Source organism: Chamaea fasciata, unplaced genomic scaffold (assembly GCF_029207755.1).
Source record: "Chamaea fasciata isolate MVZ Bird 193981 ecotype frontalis unplaced genomic scaffold, bChaFas1.0.hap1 SCAF_8, whole genome shotgun sequence".
NCBI classification, from domain to species: Eukaryota; Metazoa; Chordata; class Aves; order Passeriformes; family Sylviidae; genus Chamaea; species Chamaea fasciata.
The window spans coordinates 29945831-29972164 of NW_027094093.1; the positions used below are offsets into that span (position 1 = coordinate 29945831).

The window sequence follows — 26334 nt, forward strand, 5'->3', positions numbered from 1 at the left end:
CAGTTGTTTCCATAGGCTTTGCAGGTGGCCAAGCAGAGGTTGTGGATGCCCTGTGGGTGATGAGAGGCTGGACGGCTGCCTTGACACACAGGAAAAAATATCCTGGTGTCCTTGGGTGGTGGTATCACCCCTGCTGCTATTGCAGGAGAGACACAGGCACTTCTGGCATCATTTTTCCTTTATTCCCTGACTTGAAAATCCCCTCATATTCTCTCAGTAACCTCTCTGGGGTCCCAGTTATAGATAGCAGAAGATTTGATCCTGCTCTTGTGCACAGGAGAACAAGCCTTCCTATTGATGGGAAGCCAAGCTCGCTGTGAGCCCACCTATCGGTGACTTCAAACCATCTTTCCAACTGTCGTTCCACAACAACTTTGACTAACTGTACTATTTATTGGCTCACATCACATCCTTATGGCTTCAATTTATTTTTGGAAAACTCAGCCCACATTTAATTAGTTTATAGTTTGTTCCAAGTTTTGCTTATCCAGCTTTTTTTTTCCTGACTTTTTTTTTTTTTTGAAGTTTGTATTTTGATGTTTAGCATTTGCCTTGGCAACATCTGGAACCCGTTTATGGAAGTGTATTGTTACTTTTACTGCTTGTGCAGCTTTATTAAATCATCCGACTATTAATATTGAAAGTGTTCATCTGGGTCTAATCAGGGCCAAGATGAGTGATGTGGCAGTTAAATTGTACCTACGAGCTAATGGTTCAAGGACACACAGTCCTGAAGAGCCTTGCAGTGGGCTTTGTGCTCTTCTTTTTAGCTTCCTAGGACAAGAAGGACGTGGAGGGGAGAAAAAAGAGATATTCCTGCTCTGACCTTTCTTGCAGAGCAGATAACAGAATCACAGCCTGAGTTAGTTTAGAACAATTTGTCTCCAAAGAATTTTGCCTGTTACTGCTGTATTTCTGGATCTTATTTCCATTTTTAACTCTTTCATCTGTCCTGGCTTCCCCTCTGCACAGCACAGCCAAGCCAAGATCCCCACCACATGCAGCAGTGCATCACTGGAAAGTCTGACATTCTGCTCTGAGATCTCAAGCAAACCCTAGGTATCAATAAGTAAATAACATACCTGGTGGGTATAAATATATAAATAACCAACCTCATCCAGCACCAGCAACATCCACAACCTGTCCTTTTGTAACTCCTCTGCAGAACCTCCAGGTATCCCTGGGGAGATGATGTTGAGCCAATCCCACACCAAGCCTGCTGCGAGCACAGCACCAGCTGTGGATGGATTGAGCTGAAGGAGTGAAAGAGGAACTATGGCAGTGACACCACCAGAGCACAGGCCTGGTTGTGGTAGGGCTTGGGTTTGGGGTGAGAAACCAGTTTACCTTCAATCCTCTGTTCCCATGAAATTATGCAAATGGAGTTTGTAGGGTGCGGTGGCTGTCGCTGTAGGTTGAAGGCTGCACACAAATGCTGGGCTTGATTTCTGTTCCACACCCAAAACCCTCATCCTCCAGTGGAGTTTTGCCTCAGATTCTGCAAGCCCTGCTGTGGCAGAGCAAGGCAGGGAGGTGAGGGTAGCTCATGCTGGCTGCAGGTGCTTCAAATCCCAGCTGAAGCCATGGTAGCTAACCCTTGAATCGATGTGGGTAACTGGATCTCTTGAGGTCACCCATAAAATCCCAGGGTGCCCCAATAGGGCCAGAGCAGCCTCATGGATGGAGGAGTTGCTGAGCAAGAGGTTGCGGGCAACATCTTCACCTACCCTGCTCCCTGCTCCCCGCTCCCCCAAAACCTAGCACAACACAATCCCTGCTGAGTTGCATTTTAAGCCTGGCATGGGTCATTTAAACTAAAATTTCCTCCTTCCAGTCTTCAGATGCAACAGGCTTTTCCTCTGCACCCAGGTTTTCCCTCCATCATTAACCTTGGCCCTATATACAAGGCCATGGGAGCTTGTAAATGGTTTATTTCTGTGTGGGAGCCTTCCAGCAGTTCTTTATGACTGTCGCAGGGAGGGGGGTCTGGGCTGGTGAGGGAAGCAGAGCAGGCACGTGGGATGCTGTCAGAGCAGGCTGCATGCCCTGGATTTGGGAGCAGAGAAGTTAAAAACCCCTTTTCGCTGCTGGGAGAGAATATGCATTGGAAAGGGTCCATGGGCTCAGCTGTGGAACACAGACAGGTCACAGATGTGACCACCAGGAATGCAGGAGTTCCTGTATGTTGCTGGCAGACCTGGGGGTGCCCATGGCTGTGCTGGATCAGCAGGGCCCTGCTTGCAGGGGCTGAGGCTCCCCAAGCCATAGGCAGGGATTTTGCAATTTTTTTTTTCTTCAAACTTACAGCTGGTGATGGAAAACTCTGAGGGCTGTGGCAGCACAGCAAATTATGAATGTCCTTTCCATAGGGGCTGGGAGCACCCAGCACTGCTGGTTTAAGGACACGGCAGCCAGAGAATCATGGATGACCAAAACCTTAAAAAATTAGCCACTGTAGTTCAGATTCATACCTGAACACTTTAGAGTGCATATATCTAAGTGAAAAAAAAAAAAAGTATAAATACATATTTCTACATAAGCCACTCGGTGGCTTTTTTTTTTTTTTTAAGACACTTAGCAGCCTTAAGACAGGAAGTTTAAATTTAGCTGGGATTTCTCCCTTAACCAAGCATGGTTCATGCACCCTTTCTATAAAAATAGAGATAATGTTATGCCTGTGAGATACAGGCCGAGCAGCTCCCCACAGGCAGCAGTTATTCCTGCTGCTGTGGCAGATCTGAGGCTCCGGGGGCAGGAGAGCATCCCGTGCTGGAATGGGCACAGCGGGCAATGGAGCCCCAGATCCTGGGAAGTCTCAGCCACAGATACTTGGGGAGTGGGGAGCAAACACATTTCCCAGCTTGGCCTCATTGAACAGGAAGGGGGAGGACGAGAAGACAGCAGGAGAGGAGGGAGCTGTCCCAGCCTGGCCGTACATCCCTCCCCAGCACCTCTCTTCCTGCCGAGAGGGGAATAAATGAAGTCTTCAGGCATACAGAGACACGGAGATCTCCCTTTTCCAACACCGAATGTACTCGGGATGAGGGGAAATGTTAATTTGAGCCTAGGTTGTAAAGGAAGAAGTAAATTTCCCCTTGATGATAAATGGTGGGGGAAAAGCAGAGGGAAAACGTGATTCTCTGCGGTTTCCCAGGCTTTCGTTCGGCGGGACCTGCCGGCAGCGTTCTCCCATCTCCTCGAGGCTTTGGGATAACACAAAGCACAATTGACTGGGCAACGGAGAGCAAAACAAAAGCTTTAAACAAAATGCATGGAGAAATGAGGTCAGCTGGGGCTCCTTCTCCCCTGGCTGTGTGACTCGCCGGGAATGGCCGTGGTTTTTCCCCGCTGAGGGCGAGCACGGCCGCGCTGACCTGCAGCCCCTCTCTGCCCGCAGCCTGCAGCGCCGGCGCCCGCCGCAGCCTCAAGACCAACCTGTGCAAGTGGTGCGACTCCACACCTCCAGCCTGCGAGGACAAGGTGTGCTACAGCAACTGCAACCTCAACTCCTACTGCGAGGACCCCTACGAGATCTGTGTGGCGATATGGTAAGAGGAAATTCCCTCCCCAGGGGGAGGCAGGGGGGAAGAAGGGGTTCATGTGTGTACCTCTGTGCTTGTGTTATTGCCTGTTGCAGTAATCCAGGACTTTCTCTTCCTCTTTCCTTGACTCCATTATAATTAAAATTACAATGCACAGTAAAAAAAAAAAAAAAAAAAAAAAAAAAAAAAAAAAAAAAATCAACTGGTCTGCCCTGTAAATAGTACCAGTTTGTTTTCTAAATAAATTAAGCTTTTGAGTGCCTGACACAAAGCTTGGCAAGTTTGCTGCAGGACCTATAAACTCCCATAAACCTCTGAATTTAACTTTACAAGCTGAACCCACGGGCAAACCAGCAACTCTGACCTCCAAACCTATGATGTCCTCTTGCATCAGGCAGGTGAAACCTCAGTTCACATGCAGGGGTGCAGCCAAGGTCAGTCCCCATCCAGCACATGGACATCTGAGCTGGCACCACACTGGGGTTAACCCACTGGGTTTAACCTACCCCTTTCCCATCCCCTGGAAAAAGTCCTTTTCTGCTCCTGCAAGAGGTGCCTGGACAGGAAACACAGTCTTGCATTTCAGGCCAAGCACACACTGCATGGTTTGGCCCGGAAGGGTGCCTCCCCCAGCTTTTTTGTCCCTGTGAGCAAAACTAAAAAAAAACATCCATTTTGGGTCTGCCCAGAGTGATTTTCCTCCACTTTCCCTTTTAATTTGGCTGCCAAAGTGAAAGCCAGCCAAGCACTTATCGCTAGGCTTTATCTCAACCTGCTAATTAGTGTGAATGCTGTATGCCAGCTTTCAGTAGGAGTTTGCCTCAAACTAATTGTTGCATTATGGACCTTTAAAAAGCAAAACACAACAAGGAACCCAAACAAACAAACAACAAAATCCACCCCCTGCCCCAAATTCCCCTGCACACACATGGAGAAGCCACCTTAAATCCTGGGTAGGCAATCCAGAGTGTTGCTGGGGTTTTCCCATTTACAGCTTACATGTACAGGAAAAAGCAAGGCCCCTGCAGCAGGAATCCCCATTCTAGGGAAGCAATCCCACTGCACAGGATGGAGGTGCACCCTGCATCGTGTATCAGATGGGGTGAGGTAGCTATGCAGTCAGAAATAACCTGCCAGCCCCTCCCAGCATCTCCTATCCCATTCTAAAATTCATTCAGAGAATAAAATCCCTGCAGGGAGGGCTCACCTCCGGGCCAGCCTTGCTGCTTGCTGCTCACTTGCAGAGGCACATGTGGATCATCCAAACTTGTCCTGAGTGGGTATCTCAGCCACAGCAGCAGCTTTGGCCTCATGTTCAGGTCCTCCAGGGGCCCAGCCTTGGCAGAAAGGATCTCACCCTCTTAGGACTCTTCGTCTGGGAGCTCCTCTGTCAAATTACCAGGTAGCCCCCAAAATGTGAGGAGTGCTGAAACTGGGGGACTTCACTAGGGAGACGGTGGTGAATTTAGGATCTTTTCTTGGCTTTTATGTCTGACTTCCCAGCTGACCTCAAAGACATTGTGAAATCTCTCCATACCTTCATCCCCCTGCTTTGCACCACCAGGTCAGGAGCTAGGGACTGTCCCTGGAAAAGTAATGAATGGTTGTCATTTCTTTTAATGCAACCAGGAGTAGTTGCAATGCTGCAGCCTCTCCAGGGCCAGTCATCCCCATCACCGGTCCTATAAGTACATGTGGATAGAATTGTACCAGAGCCACTGCAAACAAGTCATTCCCTACACAGCTTGAAAGAAACAATCTTAGAACCTGGTTTAGGGTGACGCAAAGGTGACACAAGGGCCAAACTGCCAGGCAAACACTGTGTCTGTTCATTTGTCACATGCAGGAGACAGGACAACGAGAGCATCAGGATCAGCACGCTCTGCCACAACCCCCAGCGCCCCATCGAAAACCTGATGGTGCCCAATTACAACACCTCACGCTGCATCATGAGCCACCAGCCCAGCGAGGACGGCATCATCTACATCTGTGGCTGTGTGGATGAGCAGGAGTGCAATGACAAACTCATCTTTGAAAACCACACCAATGGTGAGTGCTTTTGTTAATGTTATTTATGGGGGGAACATCTAGCACTGACAACAAATCCCTTGTATTTCCTGCAGAGTAGGAGATGCAATGGCAGAAGAGGCTCTTTTGCCACCTTCTTTGACATCGCTATACAAAATCAGTTAAAATCTCTACCCTGTTACTGAGTCCAACATTTTGTCTCTGGCCAAACCATTCTTCACAGCAATACCTCCAGCCTTTGTCTGCTGGAAACATCAGGTGATGGAAAATCCACCGTATCTCTCAGTGCCTTCAGCACAGGTTGAATCAACTGGGGAACCCAGGAGATGGTGTAAGCTGGTGTGAGTCAAAAGCTCTAAAAGCTTTAAATAAATCGCATCTGAGCAAATCCTGCCCCTGAACACACCCACATGGACTGCTGACAACCCTCATGGCTGTAACCTGAAGATGTGGAGATGCTGGGGCACAGGGCTGGGCACACAGGAATGCTTCCCCTGCTGCTCTCCTGGGAATTCCTGCAGCAGTGTTTCTTCTGGGAAGGGACAGCTGGAGCCACCTGAGTGCTGAGCACACACACGAGCGTGGCTTGGCACACTGCTGCACATGGCTGGAGATCCAATGGGAGCTGTAAATCCACAGGAGGGAAAACTTAGAGGCAGCTCATTTCTGTACCTCAGGGGGGTCATAGACCTTGGAAATATTTCCAACCAGAGCCTTTGAGGGCTTGTCTAAACCTCCCCAACTCCAAGTGGACCAGGTTTATCCATGTGTCCATCAAGAATCCAACCTGTAACAAAAGCAAAATAAAATGCTTCCAATTTTCCATAATCACAGAACAAGGAGATGCTGAAAATGAGCCTAAGCAGAATCTGCAAGCCAGTGGCATAGCTTTTCCTGCAACATAAGGAAAAAAGAAAAACATCACATGAAATGCAAATTCTCTGAACAAACAAGCCACTTTTATGGAGGCAAATAATGCTAAATCTGGCAGTTCTTTGCTGCTTCCCCAGCCAAACATAACAGGTACACACACTTCTAGGGAGAGATAGTCAGATCCCAAAGCTGATGCCAGGATATGTAATTTCACACAAAAATGACAACTGGCTCATTGGAAATGCCACCCCCAGCAAAGGCTCCATAACCAGCCTCCTCCTGTCAGCCAGTGTGGAAAGCCCTGGGAGTCAGAGCAAGACCACTGCAGGTCTTTAACAACTCTCTCCTCTTAGATATGGGCCAGCAACCAGCTTAGGCAAAGCCCAGGCTCACAGACCCCATTCTTTATATCCTTTTCTTCTGCTTTAAGGGATCATTTGCATTCTAAATATTAGCTCATGGTCATATTCAATGGTATTGACAATTCCTGAGCAGAGAAATATCTAGCAGAGACAAGCACTTCTCCAGCAGGTGTAGCAGGCAGATTTTCTTCTGTTTCTCGATTCCTTAAGCTCGGCTTTCAGGTCTGGGCTGCTGGGTGGTACTGCCCTCACACTAGGGGTGCAGAGGATTCCATCAGAGCTCAGTGACCATGTTAATGAACACACAGAGCCATCATTTCCAAAAGCTGTGCACACAGAAGCCCGGGTGAGACCTTGGGGAGATGCTGGGTAGGGTGGTGCATGGCAGGTCCTTTCCACCTGTGCTCCAGCTGAGGAAGCCCCTGGAGGTCCCCATCCCCTCAGCAGGGATGGATAGACCCATGCAGCAATGCTCAACAAGGTGTGGGTTTACAGACTTGTGGTTATTGCCAGAAGAACTACATCTGCTCTCCATAGAAGGGGTCTAAGCCCTGCTGCAACCCCAGTGTTTCAAAAGACTTCCATCAGGAAGGGGCATCCTCACAAAGGAATTTCCTCAAGTTGTGTTAACTTCCTCTTTTTGGGACTTGTGCATGCAACTCCCTTAAAAATATCTTCTTTCTTCAGAGTTTCAAAGATGGGATCCAAAGCATCGGTTAAATCCATTAAAGCAGTAGGTGATATCCAAGCCCAATACTTTCCAAAATAAACATATTCCTGAGTTAGTTATTGATTTATATCAGTTCGGGTTGATCTTGTGGTTTAAACCTGATGCCTATTTTAGAAACGCTTTCACAGCCTTGCAGAAATTAGCTGCAGCACATTTTTTTGAAATTTGCCAAGGAAAATAGCTAAATGCTTTGTTTTTCCAGAACCTGAATTATGATCTGCACACACTGAGGTCAAGCAGTGAGAGTTTTGCTTATGGAATGATTCTTATCCCTCTTCCCCTGGGTTATTATACTTGGCAGAAAAACCTCTGAGTAAGATTTCACTTGAATATCTCTACTGAAGTCAGCATGTTTATTCCAGGAATCATGAACATCAAAGGATCAGACAATTATATGTTGCGTGAGGGTTATGGCTTTGTGTGCGTGTCCTCCCCCTGACACACTGAAGGCCAACAGGGGGTTCAAAAGAAATAAAACAAACACAGCCATGCCTTGGCGATTGTTGGGGTTACTGCTGTAGCAGGCTGAGGAAGGAGATGCCAGCACTGGCCAACAAGTGCTGAAATGATGCTCCTGTGTGCTAATTATCCTGCAAAGCATCCCGGCACTCCCCTGGGCTGGGTGGTCCTGCACGCTGCCCACCCCCAGCATCCCTCTTAGCTCCACAGGGGTCCCGCAAAGCTTCAGCCCCAAGCCCTCTCAGAGAGTTGCTGTGTTCAAGCCTTGCCTCAGATTTATCATTGTTATTTCCAGCCACGCTCCCCTCGCCACAAGTGTAAGCAGCACCTGGGACCCCCCAAAAGCCCTTTGTAGTCTCTTGTGCCACACAGACCCATCCAAACGATTCTGGCCTGCGTCTTCTGTTGATAAATGGAGCTAAATTTGAGACCAAAACCGGTCAGTCCCCTTGCTAAGTGCCGACATCTGGGTTCTGTGTCGGGATGAGCCCTTGTGCGGCCCCGCAAAGGGCTGCGCTCCATTAACAGCTTTGCATATTTTCCTCCTCCGCGTGATGAAAACGAGCTGTGGCAGACCCGCAGCAGCAGCACCTCGCCTTTGCTTTCCTCCCCTCAGGCTACTCCATGCTGCAGAGCAAAGAGGTGATCCCGGTGGCTGCCATCAGCCTCCTGCCCCCGCTGCTGGTGGCGGTGATGATCACGGTGATATTTTACCTCTGCCGCACGCAGAAGCGACGCAAGAGAGCCAAGGCGTGGGGTGGGAAGCAGGGACAGCCCCCGGCGCTGCTGGAGCAGGGGAAGGCAGCCGAGCGGGAGGAGAAGCTGTCGGTGCTGATGGATGAGAGCCCAGCCGGCACCAGCCGTGCCAGCAGCCGCCCCGCGGAGCTGCTCCCCATCGAGCTGGACGAGATGGTGGGCAAAGGGCAGTTCGCGGAGGTGTGGAGGGCCAAGCTGAGCCACAGCCACTCGGGGCAGTACGAGACTGTGGCCGTGAAGATCTTCCCCTGCGAGGAATACTCCTCCTGGAAGAATGAGAGCCAGATCTTCACCGACACCAGCCTCAGGCACGACAGCGTCCTGCAGTTCCTCACTGCCGAGGACCGGGGCACGGGGCCCCGCCGGGAGTACTGGCTCATCACCGCCTACCACAGCCGGGGCAACCTCAAGGACTACCTCTCCCGCCATGTGCTGAGCTGGATGGACCTGCAGAAGATGGCTGGGTCCCTGGTGAGCGGGGTGGCCCACCTACACAGTGACTACACCGCCTGCGGCCGCCCGAAAATCCCCATCGCCCACCGCGACATCAAGAGCACAAACGTCCTGGTGAAGAACGAGCAGGAGTGTGTGCTCTGCGACTTCGGCATCGCCATACGCCTCGACCCCGCCCTGACAGTGGATGACTTTGCCAACAGCGGCCAGGCAAGTCTGACCCACCAACCTCTCCGGAGGAGCCTTTTCCCAGCCACCCCCATGTCCTGTGGCTGAAGTCCTCGCCCACCCCTGCTAATGTCTCTCTCCTCTCTGTGGCCAGGTGGGCACCGCCAGGTACATGGCCCCAGAGGTCCTGGAGTCCAGAGTGAACCTGGAAGATCTGGAGTCTTTCAAGCAGATGGATGTCTACTCCATGGCCCTTGTTTTGTGGGAAATGGCCTCCAGATGTGAAGTGGTAGGAGGTAGGAGCATTGCACCTGCTTTGTGTTGCTGTGTGCCTTTTTGCCCCCTTACTCCCACATCCCAGCTGATGGCACAAGACGTGACTTGGGGTGGCCCAGGTCCCTGCAGGGCTGCCAAGAGTTGGTGACAGATTCCCCTCCTCTGTGTGCTATGGCTTAAGCGGGGGTGGCTCAGTGGTCAAGGAGCAGGACAGGACCCCATGGGGACATCTGGTCCAGCCCCTGCTCAAAGCTGATGAGCTGCCAAGTCCCATGGAGCCTGTCCTGGTGATGCGAACAAACCAAGCAGGAAGAGCCAAAGCTGCCTCCCCCTCACCAACCATTTTTTCCTTCAGACAATACCAGAGAGCTTATGTTGCAATGAGGACTCACAAACCCCAGCCTCTGAAAGTAAGACATACCCTGTCACTTCCCAGAGCCACATCCTGGCGTCTACAACTGTGTGTAGCAAAACATTTCATTAACTCCCCTGGAGTTAGCCCATGCCTGCTGCAATGTACCTTCCTTCCCTATCCCACCTACTCACAATACAAGCCCATAGAACTGCAGGAACCCTCAACTCTTGGCCAGAAAGCTGCTCCAACTGCTCTGCAAGCCCCATGGTCTTGCAGCAGTGGGAGGCCCTTGCCAGGCTTGGATGCCCCTTTGTTCCCAAGCCAGCATTCCCAGGCCATCTCTCCCTGCTCATATCTCACCTGCATTCACGTCTGGGCAGGAGTTGGCAGAAATCAGTGTGGCCTCTCACCTCTGCCAACAGCCAGTTTCTCCTTGGTGTTCCACAATGTGGGGTTGCTCTACCAGAAAAGCCATTTCTCCTCTAACCCATTCCCTGCTTGTAGCAGAAATCTGGAGATTCTCATGTCACAGTCACCCCTCTCCCATCCCTCACCAGCACAGTCCTTTCTGCCTGCTCAAATTGTCTCGCCCAAAGACAAACCAAGTCCTTTGTATTGCATCTTTTGGGTTTGGGGAGGAGGTCAGATGGTTCCTCGGTGCTGTCTCTGAAAAGAACCTCTATGTGAAAACCCAGCACTACATTTCTGTGCTCAAATTCTCAATTGTTTCCAGATCTGGTTTTTTTTTTTTTTTTTGGAGACTATTAAAAACAAATCCATTCTCATCCAGTGGGCCATACCAAAACAAAGCAGGGAATGCATTAGAAACATTCTGTAATGTTCTGTTGCTTCCTTGCAGAGGTAAAGAATTATGAGCTGCCTTTTGGGTCAAAAGTCCAGGAGCAACCTTGTGTGGACACCATGAGGGACATCGTGCTGCATGGCAGAGGCCGGCCCGAGATCCCAAGCAGCTGGCTGGTCCACCAGGTAAGCTGGGAGCAGCTGGTTCAGAAAAGAGCAACACACATTGTCCTTCCTCACTAAACCAGCCTGGAAAATTAATTTTATAGTTAAAGGAAAAGTGGGCAGAACTCCTGGGATCTACTTTTAGCTCCACTGTGAATGGCTGGGCCCACACAAGTCACACTGGACTTATTTCCTCCTTGCACAAAGGCCACCAGCCACGGGCACAGCAGAATGTGTTGATCAATAGCCATGAAGCTGTGAATGGCAGGTGATGGGTTTCAGGTACCCTGAGGATATGCAAAATGGACCACTTCAGTGCAGCTCTTCTCATGAAACAGTAAATCACTGCAGTTCACCCCACTTCTCCCCTAAGCACCTTGTCTGGAAGGCTCAGGAAACACACTGTCCCTCACACACAGGTATCCACAGCAGGGACAGAGGGGAAGTGGGGCACATCCAGCCTTCTGCCTCCTTGGCTGTGGAGGTTTCAAGCTCAAAATTACCTTCAACGTGAGAGAAATTTCCATTACTACAAGGAAGACCAAACCAGGAAGCATCTCCTTCATGTGAAACACTCATGAAAAGTGAGTGAAGCTGAGAGCAGGGACTGAGCAAGGCTCAGGGCTTGTCAAGGGAAGTCTTTCACCAGCCTTCAGAGGGTCTGAAAGCAAAGCATGTCAGCACAGAGGGCATTACCCAGTGTTCTAGAACAGGAACATTTCAGCAGTGAAAAAATGTGCTCTGTTAAAACCACCCACAAGCACACCCAGAGCAACCAGCTAGAGAAACAGAGCTCCCTCCCGGCCCTGAAGAGTCCTCTGCCCCAGGCCATTGCTTTCTGCCACACACTGAGGACACTGAGGGGTAACAGGCATGCTGATCGTGACTTCCATATCTTACCTGACTTTGGTACTTCTTGAATTTCACGTCTCGTGGAAAAAGACCATCTGCTGATCAACACTCCCATTCACCAGAAAATCAAGCTCGAACATCAAGTCTGCTGGTTTTCAGAACCTTGCAGTGCTCAGTGCCTCATTTTGCAATATTCACCCGTAAAACACACCATCTCTGCTCCCACCCTGCCCTGCTGGCACACAGAGGTAGGCTTTGCTAAAAGAGAGAATTCCTTAACCTTAGGAGGCCACATGTTCCCTATACCGTCTCCTCTCAAAACCATGTTTGTCCAAAGACTCACAGCTGACCTGACTGCCCAAAACTGCAAACAGCATCAAATGAATCCATGGCTTCTGCAGGACCCCCAGGGAGTTTATCAGCCAGTTTCTGATTCAGCCAGTTTCAGAGTCCATTTCTGGAGCTCACCCAGCCTTTTTTGTTGACAAAGGCAAATACAGGAACTTCCATCAGCAGTGCCACATATTTGAAGCCTTTGAGTATTCATCTGAGACGTTCACCTCCCAGAGTCTCTGATAAACTTTGAAACTACAGAAAAAATACACAACGGCTTGCACTGTCAAAAATCACACTTTTGATAGAGTGTGAGCTTAACTGTGCTGTTCCCAGGGCTGAAGGGAGGCCGACTGCAGTACCCTCCCAGAAACAATGTTGCTGTAGTTGGGTTGGTGTAGCAGGCAAACAGAGCAAGGCTTATAAGGTGGGAACTTTTATTGGAGCATCTGATGGTCACTGAAGAAAAGCCACATCATGTTGCCGAAAGTTTTTCTCTGACTAATCTCTGCTGATCTAATAAACATCTTACAAGTGTGGCTTTACAGCATTTTCTAGGCATTTTGCAACCATTCTCCCTAGGATGAGGAATTGGGCAGCACCATCTGCTGGGAAGCAGCAGAAAACCACCGGTTTGTGCCACTCCGGGGGTCCAGGCTGGCTTCTCGTGGGAGGAAGTGCTGAGTGACACCTAGAAAGGGTGACAAGTCACTCATCTGAATGGGAGGCACCCATAGATGTTTCCACTAATGAAAATAAGTTTCCTGCAGAGCTCCAAATGCTACTTCCACGTTTCAACCATCAAGATTGCTCTCAGTCAAGTGAAGACCATGGTTTGATTTTCAGCAAGTGTCAGCACTAATTTCCCTGACAGGGCTGACTCACCCAATAGCAGCTTTAGGGCAACTGCTTGCAAGGCCCCACAACAAAGTCAGCTGAAAAAATTCATCCCCAGTTTCCAAGAAAACTTACAGACCCCTTAGGTCTGTGCTTCTACCTTGTTTCACACCCCAGCATATTAAAAAAAAAAAAAAAAAATGTTTTTAGGGTAGGTAAATTCCTGAACCTGGTTCAGAAAGCAGCTGAACAGACTGATGTACTGGCACAACCAGAGGCTGTTGCAGGACAGGAAGGAGCAGTGGAAGCTTAAGTCAATTATTGCCACTAAAAATACACTTGTACAACTCAGCATCCTTTGGAAACTTAGAAAAACAGATATCAAATATAAAATCCAAACTAAGCTCATTTTTTAAGCCAAACAAGATGCTTCAGTTATACCATTCAAAAGAGCATCATCACCACAAGGCAGACTGCAAATGAATGTTATGATGTCAGGGAAAAATAAGTACAGGAAATCTTGGATGTTCTGTTTGAGAACAGGATGACTTTAAAAGCTTCACCTAAGCTAGCTCACTTTTGCATGTAATCAATTACCCTCAAATCCTTTCAACTAAGCTAATAAATGAGTGACGTCAGAGGTGCTGAAACATACCATCTGTCAGTTTTGCTGTACAATCCTGTTCTCTCCAATCTGTGTCTATTATGGAAGATTTAGGACAATGAACCTTAGCAGTGAGCAGTGAGTTCTGAGTAAGGTACAGTAGGGCAGATGGAACTGATCCTACATCTCTGTAGGACTTGGATTTTCCTCCTGAGTGAGTCAATACGAAACTTTAGGGTTCTCTTAACTGCAAGTTAAGATATACATAAAACCCACTGAAAAACATGAAGCTTTATTTAGAATAATGATTTTTCCACTGTGTTCCAACTTTAGTTGACAATGATGCCAAGAGCAATAGCACATGATGGAATTACATAGGCCAGGGAAGGTTCAACATAGCTTCTGGTGCTAGCTGTGCTTCTAGCTAAAGAGGGGGAAAAGCACCAGCTGAATACTACCATTTATTTTGTCCCTAGGCCCAAAATATTGTGATTCTTTTCAGAGCCCTACCCAACTTGGAGGGGAAAAAAAAAAAAAAAAAAAAAAAAAAAGACAGCTTTCTGGGAGATGTAAGCAGTGTACCTGAGAGGAACTCCATATGCTCTGGAGTCAACTGGGAAGCACCTCAGGCCATCTCAACCAAAACACTGTTTTGTGATAAAAGAACAAGGTTCAGCTGCACACTGCAATGAGTGTTTGACAGAATGCCACAAAAACAAATCAGACTTAAGAAATTATTTCCAAACTTACCTTTGAAAACCACCTCCCTACCCCATCACCTCCCTCCAGGTGTAACAGGCAGGGCACAGCTCAAACTCAGAGGCCTGGGCTCAGCCAGCAGCCTAGACAGGTCACTGTCCACACCTCTCCTGTCCCTCCTGATTTTAGGATGCTCTGATCCAAACAGGCAAGGCTGAGACAGGAAATAAATAGGGGCTGAAAGGAAACAGGCTCTAAGTCTCACAGCCAACACAAGCCAGTTTCCAGGGAGCGTGGGGAATGTTTGGCAGCAGGTGCTGTGAGAGCTGAGGCTGCTGCTCTAACACAAGCAGTGCCAGTGGAAGCATCAGCACATCCACAGCTTACCAAGGCTGATTCCTCTTGTGCTTAAGCTTGGCCAAAAACAGCCTTTCTGCAGGAGGCTGTCAGAAGTGTGGTAAACCACTGAGACTGTGTTAGATCCCGTTCTTCCTGCCTTCCGCTCCTAATTTCAGCCCTTCTGACTGCAGGGAATGCGCTTCCTGTGCGACACCATCACGGAGTGCTGGGACCATGACCCCGAGGCGCGGCTCACCGCCCACTGCGTGGCTGAGCGCTTCAACCTGATGGCACAGATGGATTGTGATGACATCCTCAACAACAACATGGACAACGAAGCCAGCAAAACAGCTGCTCCAGGTGAGGAGCACCAGGACAGTGACGGCAGCAGAAACATTCAGTGACGCAGCAGGCAGAAGTCCTCATCATGAGGAACAAGAGGATATGGGGGAAGCATTTAACTCATGGGAGAAAAAAACCCTCACTGTTTTTCAAAACGGAACTAAGATCTAGTACATAAATTATTTATAAGATCGGTTTCCTCCCACAGATACAGTGAACTGTGGAATCAATATTTTGGTTAAAGTGAAACAGTATTATATGAGCTGACTTTGTACTTACTTAAAATGTATAATGATGCAAAGCATTCCTTTTATTGTTTTTTAAAATAATAATGTTTAATCTTTTATTAATATGCATCTGAATTCCATGTTTGTCTTTTTTAAGTCCTTCCATGTTGTCATACAAGTTTCTTTTCTAACTTATTCTGCAGTGATTAAAACCATTTTCCTCTTTTTCAGGGCCTACACACACACACACATAAAATCTGTTGTAGTAGGAAAAAAAGACATCATGAGATGTACTGCACCCTCTATGGAAGAAATGCTGACATCCAAGAAAATCACTCATGCAACATTGTGCAAAGATCCACAATAATCCAGTTTGTAAAAGCCTGATATGATGCAACTCCAACATACCTTTCCTCACTGGGGAATTCCTGGGTTAATTGATAGTTCAGGTGGGTGTGTGAAGCTTCTTTGAGAGAGAAAAAAGAAAGAAGTCACCAGTGCAGACATGGCTGCTTCACCCTAAAAGCTCTCTGTGCAAGCTATCTAGACAATCCTTCTCCCCATCAGACTAGTTTCCAGCCACCTGTAGCCAGATCTGTGCCACAGCAACAGCATCAACACATGGTGTTGGCCAATTCTTCTGGAAACTCTCACACCCTCCTGCTGGGTTACCCCACCTGGGGAAACACAATCAGACTGAACTGAGACCTTTGTTCCCAGGATCACCAGATCAACCCAGGCTGCCCCTATTCTGGAAAGCAATTAAGGAAAGGTAAGTCACACCTCACTCTGAACCCTGGTGCTACGCAAATCCCTCCGCCCTTGGGAGCAAAAAGCTCAGGTGCTCTGAAGCCCTGGAAGTCCATACCTGACACACAGAGGTGACTTGACCTACACAGAGGTGTATTTTTTGGGACAGCATCTGAGAGGAATACATTTCTTGCCACCACACAGCTGCGTGGATCAGCCCAGAAAGAGGGGAAGGGAGCAAACCATGCAACAGCCACAAGTTTTCTCCAGCAGAGGCTGCTCAATGTGGAGCAGGAAAGCAGATCTGCAGGACTGGTTTGGTTCTCTTAAGTGCTCGGGTATCACAGCACTAACTCATATAAAAACCTTTTCTTCTCTACCTATTGTTTCCACCTCCCTGGACTGTTTTTACAGCTGCTAAATTAAAAGCCTATTGTCTCTAAACACTTCAAAGAAGGACAGAAGGGGAATGAATTAGGTTGCACCAAATCTAAATAACAAAAAAAATTGCTTAGCTACCATTTATGCTATCTGCAACTGTGATCACACCTGTCATTCTCACTAATCTTCACCTGGCTGCTACCTCCTGACACCACAATTTTTCAAGTTAACCCTTTTCTCTTGAAGCACATCCTCCCCAGTTCCCCACAAATACACCTTTTCCAACCCACCCGACTTCAGCCTCATTTCTTTAATATATTAACCACTGCTCTAGCACAAGAGAAACAGAGCATGGGGCAGCTTTTCTGTCATGGAGATAAAAAACTACAGGAACACACCAAACTCCCCTCCAGGCTGTCCAATCTTTCCTTCTCATAGTATTTTGTGCAGAATTTCCAAACCAAGTTCTGCACCAAGTTGTTTGGACACACTGATGAATGTGTTCACTCGTTCTTCCAAGCTCAAAAGGATTTAAAAGACACTCTGACCTGTTCTTCCCACAGGTCACAGGGAAAGAGGGGGATCAGCCTGTGCAAACTAGACATTGAAGGCTGCACCTCTGATTCTGATGGCTGAAATCCAAATTCTCCTGGGGAGACAGTCTTCATCCTAGGCTGGACAGTTCATACTATAAATATGCTGAAAAACTTTATCTTTTCCCCTGCCCATGCCTAAAATCTTGAACAACCCAATTTGCATAGTGCATTTTTTTCCATGAAACACAAATCCATCAGGATTACACACCTGAATGCCTGTGTTAAACAGGGCTGACTTGTCACACTCTGTTTTCTATGAGCAGCAGCACGCTGCACAGCACCTCTAAAGACAGCCACTTATTCAAGATTCAAGATCTATTTATGATTCAGGGACCCTAAAACCAACCTGAGATCAATGAAAATTCTGCTCCTAACTTCCGTGAGGCCCAATCAAGCCAAGAAGACAGACGGTAACATAAGCCAATGTCCTATTTTGCCACATTCCCTGTTGGAACACACTGTGGTTCCAGCAAGTATCTACACAGGAAGCAGCACTGAGCCCTTCCCATTGCTCCAGAAGGTACAGGATGGAAACAACATCAGTTATGCAAGAGAATCAAATCTGGTCAGAGTTAAAAATACATCCATTACTCCGCAGGGTGTTTGCCACTCTCAGAAGAATCACAATTACAATTTAAGCTGGATATTCAGTGGCTAGATTTTTTTTTCTTTTTTTCAAATAGTTTTCAACTATGTCCTTTGTTTGTAGAAGCAGAAATTTGCATCCTAACTAAATCCATATCAGGAAGCATTCCAGTTCTGGTGATCACTTGAGCAAAGGAAGGGATTACCTTCTTTTCTTCCTAGAAACATCCCCATGGTAAAAGAAATCACTTCATGTATTGTATCAAAGTATTTCTTCAGCATTAGGTCTATTTTTACACAACAAAATTAGTAACAGCTTTCTTAGTGTGGAACCAACAAGCATACCAGATGAGGGAGGAAGAGAAATAACTTGACTAGTAGTGTTATATAAGGAACACAAATGGGTTTATGGTCAACGTGGGAGCTTTTCAGTCTCATTTACAGCCAACACCCTGACAAATCCCAAGTCAAAATTTTAAAGCTGAGTTTACTGACTGAGTTGTGAGTCTGTATTTTAGTTAGCCTAAGTTTGATCCCCGGAGTGTGCTCAGCTGAAAAATGTTTGGTTTTGCTCTGAACACTGCAATATTAAAAGCAGGGCCTTGCACCACAGCCTTTGCTGTTTGTTTAAAGCAAATGTGCCATGTGACATGGATAAAACTATCAAACCTATACAGTATTAATCTGTTTCTCTACCAGCCCCATTTTGGTGCAGGTACTGATGAACCATAGAAGAATTTCACACAATGCCACCACGATTCCTACCCCAAATCCTGGAACTGGCCAAGGAGCCAAATGTGCCACAGACCCAGAAACAAGGAGGAATTAATCCCACTATTTTATTTTTATTTTTATTTTTATTCCGGGTTAAACATGAAAATGCCCAATGGATATCCAAAATTATCACAACAGGATGGTTGTATAGAATATCACAAACAAGACAAGTAGGGCCTAAAACATTCCTCTGCTGGAGAATAGTTACCACTCAAGCACATACTGCCAAAATATCGCACTTTTGGGACCAAGGAAAGCCCAGACAGATCTCCAGCATGAAAGAAAACAACCACCTACTCCTTCCTGGTCATCTGATCTCTAGGAAAGCAGACAGAACAAATGAATCATTTTGTAGCTTTATTATCCCCCCCCCCTTCTCACAAACAGACTATGACTTGCATTGAGATCTCAGTGCATTTCACAGCAAAAAAAAAAAAAAAATGTACAAGAGGATCAAAACAGTTGTGCATAAACCCAACTTTTTTTTTTTTTTTGCATGATTTACAGTTTGTGTTGAAAGTTAACATGGTTATTTAAACCTTCTGATGCATTCTTACACTTGCATCTTCTCCATGGAAAACATCTTACCAGATCACACAGTTGTGAGTTCTCATGATGCTGGATCAGGTGCAGCCATTGCCATGGCTGGGAAGTGGCAGATAATGTTATATACACTGATTGGAAGACTACATCAGAAGAAAAAACAGATTAAGGCACCACTGTTGGAAAAATTAAGGTAGCTTGTAGTTACAACAATAACGAAAGCCATAGTAAGTACTATTCTTAATTGCCAGCAATTCTTAGACTTCAATAAAATAGTTATAAAAAGGAGAAAAAAAAAAAAAGGATGTTTGTACCTGAATACAGTTTCCTGATATCTGATTGTGTTTCAAATCAATACCCAGTCCTCAGCATAATCAGATGTTTGTTTGGGTTTTTTTATGGTAAGATGAAAAACCAGGACCTACAGTCCATGTATTCAAGGTCACATTTCACTCCTTTGTTCTGAACAACACCACAGGAGAAAAAACGAAACAACCCAAAGGACAGTTTGTAACACTGATACTTCATCTCTGAAACGATTAGATGGGCAGAGGAATTTTAATATAAAACTGTACGTTTTCTGTTCATTTTGAAAGCCTTAGTCCTCAGGAAGAGAAGTTGGAGGAGAAAAAACAGGCCAGATCTCATTATATTATAACTTGAGAAAAAACAGTCACTCAAAGCGATTTAATAAAATTAGAGCTGAAAAGTGTTCAAATTACTTTTCCAATTCAAGTCAATTATTTCAAGTATATTAAAACGTTTCAGAGGAAAAATTTCTCCATGGTTACACTTCTAATTGCTTTTATAAATCCATAAAAAAGAAAAGTAGTCTCTACGTACATCCCATATTCCTCCAATGCATGCACACGTTCTCTCCGGAGAAAAGGTCGTCACGATCCAGTTGTTTCTTAATACTGATTTCAGGGACATCTTCCAAACACCCTTCCAGTTTTTGCCAAGAAGGTTAATTACTGGGCATAAAAGCAGCAATTTTCTGTTGCTGTTGTCTACATGTGTACTGAGGAGGTTTCAGTGATTAAAGAGCTTGACACAGATTCCAAAAGAGTTCCTATGTCACTCTAAAATCCAACAGGTTCCTTCTTCTCTCAGGCAGCTTTTGCAATCAGATCTACTTAGAAGAATCTTACACAATGCAGATAAAATCTCTTGGATCATACAAAAAAACAAGTTGGTTGAATGTACCTGGCAGGTTTGTCTCTACAACTTGGATTTTTACCTTTTTGTTTCGTTTTTTTTTTAAATAGCTTTAAAGTGCCCTAGTATAGTTACTTCTTTATGCTCATTAAACTTGCACAATTACATAAAAAGGGGACACTCAGTGTGATTACTGTGTTCTGAGAGACAGAGGAAAAGGAGAGGAAAAATCAGAAAACTCATCTTAAAGCAGCTTTTTTCTAGTTACTGTCCGTTTGCTGAGTTTGTGCGGCAGAGACTGTTTTCCAGAGGGGTTTATGGTAAACCCAGCCATCTCCCTGCAATTTAAAGAGAAAGTATGGTTATCATATTAGACTGATGGCTGTGAACAGCAGAGGGACAGAGCTGGTACCTTTAACTCCACAGATTGAGGCACAGAGATCAGCAGTGCAGGCTGCTGATGCTGCTTCAGAACACGTGCAGGCTCCTGCCGAGCCACCGCGCTCTCTGGGAGTGGACTGCACTTGTAATTAACCCAGTCAAAAAGCCACTCTTCTCAACCATGTGATCCAAATTACTTTCAGAAGCCAAATAAACATCCAGCAGAGAGGCAGCTACCCAGGATTATCAGCTCTACTTCTACCCAAATGCTTACCCAGAAATGCAGTGCTCAGGATCACGTTTAAATGTTTTCTGAGTACATCTATATCCTGCACTAGCAACAGAATTTCATCTTTTGCAAATCTAACAATACAACTATCTAACTTTGAGCTAGTCGTACTAACACTGCTTTGGAGAACAAAAACCTTCATGGGAGCTAGTCCTGAACGTGACAAAATAAACCTGGAATATGTCCAAGAGAAAGAAACCTTTTAGCCTATGTTCCAAACCCTTACTAGATCACAATTATGGGAAGAGGAGGGGAATTACATTACTGCAGTGCAACAGATAAAGTTTTCACTGTAAGGAGAAACTAAACTACTACAGCATTAATTTTACTCAAGAACTCTCCTGTTGCAAAGGGCCCAGCAAAGGTCTCTACACAAGCAAGGTCTCACCACATGGATCACAAGAAAAGCCTATTTCAAAGTTAGCATACCAGCATGCCCCAATTCTTCTGGACAGGCTGCACCTCCCCTTGTTAAAACTCTTACTACCTTATTACTACTACTACTATTACTGAAGTACAGGTTAAGACACTAAATAAATAAGCCCTATCCAAAATCTAATGCAGAAGAACAAAAAAAGTGGTAAGTTAAGAATGAACTCAACTCCTTCTGGCTAACAGTACTATGTTGGGTACATAAACACACAACCTCAGCAAAATTAGTACTACTGATAATTTCCTTTGGGTATTTTTTCCATATGCCATTGAGGAAGTGCTTGGTAAAAGAAATGGGACCGGAAAACTGGACAACATTTTGATGCAAAATCCAAGCATTTACAAAGTGGAGAATGAAGTCACACCTTTACATGCTTAGGAATTCTTACGTCACCTTATTCCTATGGATCCCACAAAGCTGAACTATAAGATTTAAAGCCAAATACTCCATTCTGATAGGACACAGAACCATATGTGCCTCCTGCTTGCATAACAGTTCTGCTTCTACCTTCATCAATCGCAGATAGCTGCTTGGAAACTTACATCTTTAAGGAAGTATTTAGTACACCAAGGTGTTTCTGTTTCAGCACGATGTCTCTCTTCATTCCTCTGCCGTTCTTCCAGGGCTCGCTTGTGCTCTGTAGCCTTATCGATGTCTCCATCCCGCAGAGACTCTGTCACATGCTGCCACAGCCTCCTACAAAATAAACTGGTAACCTTACTGTTCCAAAGGCTTCCCAGCCAGCCACCTCAAACTGCAGGATCACCCTGGAACAGGAGCACTCTCTCCACTTACACATGACAAACCAGCCCCAGTCAGAGCATTGCAGTGCAGGTGAGGGCTCATGGCCAAGCCTTAGAGCTACACCAGCAAATGGGAGCAGTAGGAGAAGGGCTCTGAGGCTCTGGCAGTGCCAATCTAATGTCTGTTTGCAAACTCTTTAAAGCTGCTATTGGAAGTGTTATTCAACAAGCAGCTTCTTGTGAGGATGTCAGGAGCTGCTCTGTTGTGTAGCTGACGGGTAAAAACAAAACTAATAGGGAGATTCTGTTCTCTAGTAAGCACTTTGTGAACTCAGAAAACCCCCTCTGTTCATAAATAGGAGGCAAAATAAACAACCATGTGCCTGCACTAGGGTTTTGCACTTTATTTTTTTAATTCTTGATTTTTATTTTTAGAAAACATAAAAAAATCAGGATCAGGCTGCTAAGCAGTATCCACAAATACTATCTGCATTTGCAGATTTTCCTAAGGCACTCACCAGACTGCTTAGGACAAAAAGGGTCAAAGAAGAGCAAACACATACTCTACCTAGATTCAAAGGGGCCTTGCTTCTCCAGGGGCCGGACTCGTTTTCTTGTCACAGAGAGCTTTGTCAAGTCCACATATTTGGTCTCCCCATTGCTGTAGGTGAACTCAAGCACACTGTTCCACTCCCCCTGCACTCTGCACACCACCGTGTTTGTCATGTTCTGCTTCACTTCACCTGTGACTCTAGGAAAGAAATTTATTTTTAAAAAGCCATGACTGAAGAAACCTGAGGACTATTCCTTGCATAATCACTCAACCCTGAATGAGTTTGCAAACTTGTCACACTGCCTTGGAAAATGTTAGTTATTTGAATTGCATTTGTGTGAAGATGCTCAAAGAGCAAAGTGACTTTCATTCACTGCTCTAGTTCTCTTCATGTTACCCAGGAAACTCTGTTTTTGGCTTCAGCTTGTTTCAAGCCTCTTAAGGAAATTGAAAATGAAAAAGGAACTAACACAGACTGATTCACATAGAACAAGCAGTTGATCATTTCCACTTGAAGTATCACATCAGACTATAGTTCAGACTTAAAAAATAAAAACTAAACTTTCTATCAAGAATATATCTCACTACCTGCTGGCATTTCATCTGGCATCTTTACATTTCAACCTTCTCCTTATGTAGGTGGTCTCATTTTCTCATGTTGCTCACATAAGCAGCAGACACACAAAGGCAGAAAACAGGGTAGGAAACTGGGAATCAGGAGAACTGCTTTTGTTCCCTGTCTCTTCCACAGAAACCTCTGCCAATAAAAAGATGAGGAAAATGTCTTTTTGACATGCAGCATTTCATTCAAAGTGTTGCATAATGCTCAAGTATCATCATAATTACACACACTGATGCATATTTTTCTTCTCAACTTCAAGACCTGTACAAAGGCCTCCTGACACCCACTTCATCCTGGCCCAGTTTTTGAGCATTGCTTGGCAAGCAAATTGCCAGTCTCAAACAGAACTTTTCTCCTAGAAACAGAAATAAAAGGGTCTGTGCTCTGTGAAAACCAGACTTGAGACATTCTCACTTGTAAGCTGCTGCAGGATTCACAAAGGATACTATCCCTAGCTCAAGTTAAACTGCAGTTACCTGTACACAACCTCCCTAAAACTCACCACTTTCCAGCCCTCCTGCATTTCATCAGTGCTCACACAAAGCACAGGCTACATCTCCTTCTACACTCCATTGTGTGCAGCTGAGAACAGCTAACTTGCACACCACCAGCTTGCTCTGATGTCCTTTGAACAACTGCATCCCAGAGAGTGGAAAGCAGCACTTCTGTGCTCCCACCCTGCATGGTGCCACACTCAGAGGAAAAGGGAGCACAGGACACAAGTGCCACTTCGCTTCTTCCACACACACTGGACACTTCCCACTGTGCCTGCACCTACCCATCCTTCCCAATCCTAGCATCAAAATAGAGAAATTTATCTCTCAAGCAATGAAATGAGTATCACAGGTCAGACCTTCCAGCACAGAGACACAGGATGCCAGTCAAAGCAGACCTGCAGGGAATCTCCAGGGCAAGGGGGGAAAGCTCATAGCCAGCCCACAGCAGGAGACAGCTGCCAGGACTTCTGTCACGCCATAGTCCAGCAGCTCAAACCTAAATTAACCTCATGAGAAATATCTTTAAAAACCCAGACTGATAAACATACGCTGTTCACACAGTTTTCCATTATAAAAATTTAAGATTTGTTGAAAAAAAATCATGAGCAATAAAAGCACATTTACAATATGTTTTTTGTTGAAGTTAAGAAGCACCCACAATTACTGAAAACAGCAGACAGAGCCACTGACAAGTAAGCAACCTTAAGTTTGTGCTGCTTCTCCTGTGACTTCCACACCTCACCAAAGCTATTACACATGGTGGAGTCCCTGTCCTCCTCCCAAGAGATCTCTGAAAAGCCTGAACCCACAGGATGCCAGAGATCAGCCTGGTCAGACTCTGCAGTTACCTCTTCACAACTCTAACAGCTTGATTTTTCCCAAGTGTTGTGTGGTAACAAGACAATATTGACATCCAATATTTTAATCTCAATCTCAAAATTACTGCCTCTGCTCAGATGAAAGTAAACAAAGTTACATCACTCACTACTGAGGTGCAGTATTGACATGCTCCAATAAACTCTCATTACCTGTATTTCTCCAGGTTGCATTGCTCTGACACACAACCACTGCCAGCACTGCAGACCATAGTATCTGCCTGAACCTGCACTAGTGATAAAAAACTGCTGGCAATTATTTGTAATCTTGGCATGACTGATCGGTGTCTAGCTGTCCATTATCATTATCCTCTGTTTCATCCAGCTAAAGAGGTACAGGACCAAGAAGCCATCATCCAGCTGAGGTCTAACAACACAGGTCACTCTACAAAAGAATCTATACCATTGCCATAGCAACTCCTGTGTGCTCTGAGTAACCATGACAACACTGCTGCTCCCCATCAAGAGATTCTTTTGGCAATGTCCAATCATCACCATGTCAAATTTTCAATAGTTACAGCGCTTTGAACAGATCTCTCTTTAAAAAGCCTCTACATCTGTGACTAACTTCAGAGAGACAAATAACAAAACAGTTTCCAAATTAAATCACCGAAGTAAAAACTACATCCTCTTACGACACAAGAGTAGCTATTGCAAAGTGAGCCATGGGAAAAACCCCAAATGATGTGTCACTTTCAAATTGCACCAAGTGAAACAGAACTACGTGTAAGCTTCAGTTCTCCGAAAGTGAGATCAATCTCACTTCAAACAAACAAAATGTTCTCACCGATGCAATTTGCCACCGTAGAAGGGCTTGGTGTGAAAGTTAATACTTGCAGAATACCCAGTTTTTGCACAGTTAATGTTGACTTTTCCTCCCAGCTCTACCCAAGGAACAGTTAAAATTGAGCGGGCATATGCGCAGGGCAGAGAGAAGGTGTATTCTTCCCCATGTTCCAAGAGATGTAAGACACCTGTGTGAAGAAATGCAAGAATCTGTAAACCAGTACCATTTAAAAAAAAAGCCAAACAAGTTGTTGAAACAAATAGTCAGTACTACATTTGGCTACTTTTCCTCATAGCCCCTCACACAAAAAAAGAAAATTAAAAACTCACACAAGAGTGACATTTATTAGATTCTAGATACAAACATTTTCCTGGAAGTAGTAATTTGAGTAATGTGCCTTTAAGTTTCTTTTGGGAAAAGACATTTATCTCAATAATACTGTTGCATAAAGTACAATCCCATGCTATGCACATACTTTTCAGTAGTGCATATAAGGGCTGGTCACTCTCTTACTGATGGCTCTGGGGCACAGCAAGATATGACTTACGTTGACAAAAGGAAATAACAAATGAATTCCCTGAACTGCACATCCTGAGGAAGGCTAATACTCCTGCTTTCCTTTTCTATAATACACCTTACCCAATCTGAAGGCAGGTAGCAGAGACAATTCTCCTTACTGCACCTCTCTGTCAAGATAAACCCAACTCCTTCCTTACAGTAACTTTTGCAATAAATGTCAAGAATCTCATTAAATACTAGAATTCTTCTTTGGGTTTTAAGATTAGTGGGTTTGATTCCTATAAAGAAACCAAAAGCACAGGCTCTTCCTCTTGCCCTTACAAGAACACAGCACAACATCTAACTGCTGGTGTTTCTGGAGCACAGTACCCTGGAGTGTCTGACATCAGCATAAACAACATGGGAAATTCTGAAAAAAAGCTATGATTTGAGAAAGGCCCTACAAGAGACATCAGCTTCAGAAATTACCTGTACAGCCAAAGATGTGCCTTTCACATACCCTGTCATTCCCTTGGTCATTCCCTCGTCCAGAGTGTAGTTTATATGCAAATACCTGGAATCCCCAGGTACTGGACAAAATACACAGTGGACACAGAGTGGGAGAGGCTGTCTCATCTTGTGCAGTAAATATTAATAACTAAAGGAAA

At 45.6% G+C, this 26334-nt stretch overlaps 2 protein-coding genes across 2 annotated transcripts in view; one reads left to right on the forward strand and one right to left on the reverse strand.

Annotated features, from left to right (window-relative positions):
• The window catches only part of LOC136293479 (TGF-beta receptor type-2-like), a 30820-nt gene extending 15194 nt beyond the window's left edge, over positions 1–15626 (forward strand). Inside the window, exons 2-7 of the mRNA XM_066190300.1 lie at positions 3398–3548; positions 5389–5591; positions 8611–9413; positions 9526–9667; positions 10862–10989; positions 14824–15626. Of these exons, the coding sequence (XP_066046397.1) occupies positions 3398–3548; positions 5389–5591; positions 8611–9413; positions 9526–9667; positions 10862–10989; positions 14824–15036 (1640 nt within the window). The 3' untranslated portion in view covers positions 15037–15626. The remainder of the gene's footprint in view (positions 1–3397; positions 3549–5388; positions 5592–8610; positions 9414–9525; positions 9668–10861; positions 10990–14823) is intronic.
• Positions 15627–18335: 2709 nt separating this feature from the next.
• The window catches only part of OSBPL11 (oxysterol binding protein like 11), a 39049-nt gene continuing 31050 nt past the window's right edge, over positions 18336–26334 (reverse strand). Inside the window, exons 10-13 of the mRNA XM_066190301.1 lie at positions 25169–25355; positions 22403–22585; positions 21634–21787; positions 18336–20326 (exon numbers count right to left, since the gene is read on the reverse strand). Coding sequence (XP_066046398.1) covers positions 20249–20326; positions 21634–21787; positions 22403–22585; positions 25169–25355 — 602 coding nt within the window. The 3' untranslated portion in view covers positions 18336–20248. The remainder of the gene's footprint in view (positions 20327–21633; positions 21788–22402; positions 22586–25168; positions 25356–26334) is intronic.